The sequence below is a fragment of the Phaethon lepturus genome, unplaced genomic scaffold (assembly GCF_000687285.1).
Source record: "Phaethon lepturus isolate BGI_N335 unplaced genomic scaffold, ASM68728v1 scaffold13725, whole genome shotgun sequence".
Classification (NCBI taxonomy): Eukaryota; Metazoa; Chordata; class Aves; order Phaethontiformes; family Phaethontidae; genus Phaethon; species Phaethon lepturus.
In genome coordinates, this window is record NW_010541261.1 from 7,114 (window position 1) to 11,570 (window position 4,457).

Sequence of the window (4,457 nt, forward strand, 5' to 3'; positions counted from 1 at the left end):
GGGACCAAATCCACTTTGACAGGATCCCACACAAGTTTAGGTCTGGACCTATATACAGATCTTCACAAGGTGAAAGCATTAGAACTGTCAGCACAGCACTAACTCTGTGTCAGGTGTTTGAAAGATAGCTTTTTATCCCTGGAGCTCATTTCCCTTTTTGAAAACTTCTTAGATTGTCAGTGGTTTAGCATTGATTACTTTTAAATTATGCTAACCTGTTTTCCTAAAAATCTGAATGTTTAATTCATGAAGGCATTTTCAAAAGAACTTTTCCCTAATGCTGCTTGCTTTGGAAACAGCGATGTCATAGCCTCAGGAAGACTCTCCAGCAAGTGAATGGCAGGCCAGCAGTCATAAGTTTGTTGGATTTTGGTGCTTGCCCTTGAAGTGAGAGGGAGACTAATGAGAGGAATCACCCGGAGAGTCTGTGGCAGAAGATGGGCTAGAGGAGAGACATGCTTGGATGTACTGCTCATTTTCACTGGGATGCTTGGCGTTTGTACCACAGACCTCTTGGAAAGGTAATGCAGCTGATTATTACTCACTGATTCTCTAATTTATTTCAGTGTGACAGTTCTCCAGGCATTAGAGGATGGACTGAAGAGAGCAGATGCAGATCCTTCAGTGAAAGCTGTTATGATTTGTGGTGAAAATGGGAAATTCAGTGCAGGTAAGACATTTTTCATCAAACAGCCCAAGATAAAGAGGAAACTCTTTACCTCTCCACCCACTATGTCTGAAGATTCTCTGCCTTGTAACACTGCTAATAAAAGTCCTGATTTGGCTGGAAATGGTTACAAGACAGTGGGCTTTTTCTATTCTGCTGTGCCACAATTGACACGGGGCACATGACAAGTTGGACTGTCCAGGCCAGAAATAAGTTGCCCTGTTCATGCTGAAGTGGGCGGCAGCTTCTCATGTCCCTGATATACAAAGCAAGCCATGGAAAGTAAGGAGGCATCAGTATAAAATCTCTGGACCATCAACTGGTCCAGTGTATGGAACATACCTGGGGTGGAGTAGTGGTGAATAACAGATCTCCTCCAGTTGTAGAAACCTGAGAAGCTAGAGAATTTCTGTGGAGCTCTACATTGCTTGTTAGTAGTAACTTGCACTTTACTATTCCAGACTCAACTTTTTTTGTCTGTATGTGTGTGTGTTTAACCATATGTGTGTGTGTTTAACCAACAATGTCCACAATTTTCTGTAGTAACTGCATGATTGCTAGAGTTACGTATTTTTGAACTGCCTTCTCCTGAGCTCTCTGAATAGCTTGAAGGAGCCGGGGTTTCTTTGAAGGTGGTCCCAAAAGGGACAGTTGATTCCTGTTAACCACTCTCCTGCCAGCAGCATGCTCTGCAAGGGCTTGATTATCTGTGAACAGCTATGTTCAGCAACAGAAAGGGAAGGATCATTCCAATCACTGTCTTCCCTACTAATTCCTCTTCATCTCTTTGTGCTAACTCAGGAGCTGACATTCGAGGATTTTCTTCTCTGAAGAGACAGGGTACGGGCTTGAACCCCATCATCTCTCTCATAGAAAGGAGTGAGAAGCCTGTGGTGGCTGCCATTGAAGGCGTTGCCTTGGGAGGAGGCCTGGAGGTGGCACTTGGCTGTCACTACCGGATTGCACATGTGAAGGTGACACATGCTGCGAACTAGAGAGACTGGTGAAGGCATCAGGAGCCATGCACCTGTGGCAATGGACAGTATGGGAGGCTGCTTCTGGGGAACAGTGGGACAGCATGCCTTTCCTGGGGTCATCTGCTCAGAGAAGGGGGGCTTTATAGCTACAGGATACAAGTCTGTGTGCTCAGACATTCTTCACCTACAACACCATCCTTGACACGCTTTCATAAGTCATATTAAATAACTAATTTCAAATAATTTCTAAATATAAAATTGATTTATAACTAGTAGAATTAGGTAGCAGCATAGAAACTTCAGTAACCAAGTGTTAATTTGCTGTAGGTCTCACTAGTCATCGTCTATATTCTGATGTAAATGGCTGTATCTTAAATACTGGCTCATGCACCATGACGTTCTCTTTTTTTTTTCCCCCCAGCCCCATAAATTTTGCATTTCTTTCGGCTAGCGGCCTGGATTCAATAGGCAGTTGAAACTCAGCTAGCATGGAGCATTTGCAGTTTGATTCCCCATGAGCTCTGGTTCCTCAGGGAGCTCTGACTAAAAAGACAGCTTTAAGAGTATCTTAAGGAATGATTTGTTTTTTTTCTTGAACCCCCTCCTTCAAGATTCGGGAATGCTGAACTACCTTTTAGCAGTACCTGGTCTCCTTATAGAAACTCTTCACCGATAGGGCCATCCCCTCATTCTTGCAGTGCGAATCACCATTTCTCTCCATGACAGCATGGGTTGCTATAACAGCATAAAGAGGTATTTATTCTGCATCACCCTATATGACACCTAAGGTGGGTGCCATAAGTAGTGGTCTTAAAGGGATTGAACACCTCCTAAGAAATCAATGGGAAATGTGCAAACTAATTTTTTTTAAAACAAGGCAACAAAATCTAGATAGATTTTTAAGAAAAGACAGGACTCCCCCCTTCCTGCTGCCCCTGGCTTCTCTGCCATAACCCTGCTAAACGTCAAGTGCACCAAGAGCCTTTTGAAGGAAACACATTTGAAGGAAGATTAGGGAAGAGTTCGGTATGTGAGTGGTACCAGTTTTCCTTTACTAAGCTTCCAAGAATTAGAGCAGGGAAGTAGCAGGTAGGTCAGTTCCCTCCAGCATTGGGTAACAACTGCTTGAAAGCAGTGGTTTACATGAGTGTCAAACTGGGGGCTGCTGCTGGTCCCATAGCTCTCCTCCAGTGCTGTGCTAGTACACATACATCCACTGAAGGGTGAATTTGTACAGAAGTTCTTGAAATGGTTGAGTGGACTTTTGTCTTAAATGTCTTATGTGGCAAAAAGCAAGGATGAAGTTTCTATGTAGAAGTTTTGAGGTTTCCTAGAGGAGCAGCATGAGAGTCAGGTCTGCTTGTCTGTTCTATTCTGCTCAGTTTGTAATTATCAGTCTTGCTAATCAGATTTGTTGTTGAATTTGACTTCATTTTAGGCCCGGATGGGTTTACCAGAGGTCACCATTGGGTTACTTCCAGGTGCTGAAGGTACTCAGCGACTACCCAGGCTGATTGGGGTACCAGCTGCTCTGGATATAATCACCACAGGTAAAGTACTGTGCCTTGGCCTTGCTCTGTATATAAGAATATGGCACTGAGCCATTCCACCAGCTTGGTCTCAGAAACATTAATTTCTTTTACCCATTTAGCTGCTTGGGTTGAAATTCATCTTGCTTCCACTAATGATGGGCTAGGAAAGGGACATCCGTGCTTCTGAGGCATGTAATTAGTAATGCATTTTAGGTACCTGACGATGAACATGCCTCATATTTGAAGCCAGCTACCCACAAGTCATTTGATCGGATGGAAAAGAATGAAATTGCCCATCATGCTCCACTGCAGTCACCTTATTTCTCTTTTTGTCACAGGAAGACACATTCCAGCAACTGAAGCACTGAAGCTGGGCTTGGTTGATGAAGTTGTGGAAGAAAACACAGTTGAGGCAGCAATTCGCTTGGCCAACAAAGTGATTGGTGAGGAAAGAATTGTAGCAATGCCAAGAAATAATTAGTGATGTTTCAGGGCTAGAGAGAGTCAGAACAAAGCCCATCAGTTTATTCCAATTTTGGATCACAGCTGGTATTGCATGTATTGTGGTTGCACCATCAATAATGGCTGATCAAAAACAACTTTCTGCCTCTAGTGAAGGGGCTGGCACATCCTCAGCCCAACTTAATGAGCCATGAGCCTGTAAGTGACTCTGTTCCTCATCCTTTCGCTGCTATGTAACAAAATGGCCTGTGGAGGTGGGAAGGATGTGAAGAGATTTCTTCCCCCACCTTAGGAACATTCCTTGTGCAACTTGAGGAGCATCGCCATAAGAGAAAAGAAGATACTTTTCCACTATTAACCTCCTTATACCTTGGGAAACACACCGTTGACTCCCATCAGGATTTCATCTGGAGGTCTGTCAATGAGACGTGTGCAAGGAAGCTAAAAACCCTTTCTGCTTCGATCACATGGCCTTTACAGGCAATGCTTTTCCAAGCTGGGGTGCTGCTTTTGCTCCTGCAGTTCTCTTCACCACAAACAAGGCCCTTTCTTCTCTGTAGAAGCCCTTCCGTGCTAGAAGTTGAAGCAGCCTAAGCTTTGTCCTAAATGACAATGCACCATATTTTTAGGATAGTTCAATGAATGGACTGTTCTTAAAGGTCGGTGTCTGGTATACTTCCCTACAACTTGAGATCTATCAGATAGGTGCAAAAGGGTATCCTTTGGTGAGTCCCTCCTTCTCACTGTATTCATCCTACGGTATTTTGGGGCTTCATTTTTAGTGCAGAATTGATGACATTAAGCAGTCCTCTTTTCTCT

At 43.7% G+C, this 4,457-nt stretch overlaps 1 protein-coding gene across 1 annotated transcript in view; it reads left to right on the top strand.

Moving 5' to 3' along the window:
* Nucleotides 1-566: 566 nt before the first annotated feature.
* Nucleotides 567-4,457, top strand: part of EHHADH (enoyl-CoA, hydratase/3-hydroxyacyl CoA dehydrogenase) — a gene marked incomplete at its 5' end in the record, with an annotated part of 18,385 nt that continues 14,494 nt past the window's right edge. The window contains 4 exons of the mRNA XM_010287685.1: nt 567-670; nt 1,469-1,641; nt 3,083-3,194; nt 3,515-3,619. Coding sequence (XP_010285987.1) covers nt 567-670; nt 1,469-1,641; nt 3,083-3,194; nt 3,515-3,619 — 494 coding nt within the window. The remainder of the gene's footprint in view (nt 671-1,468; nt 1,642-3,082; nt 3,195-3,514; nt 3,620-4,457) is intronic.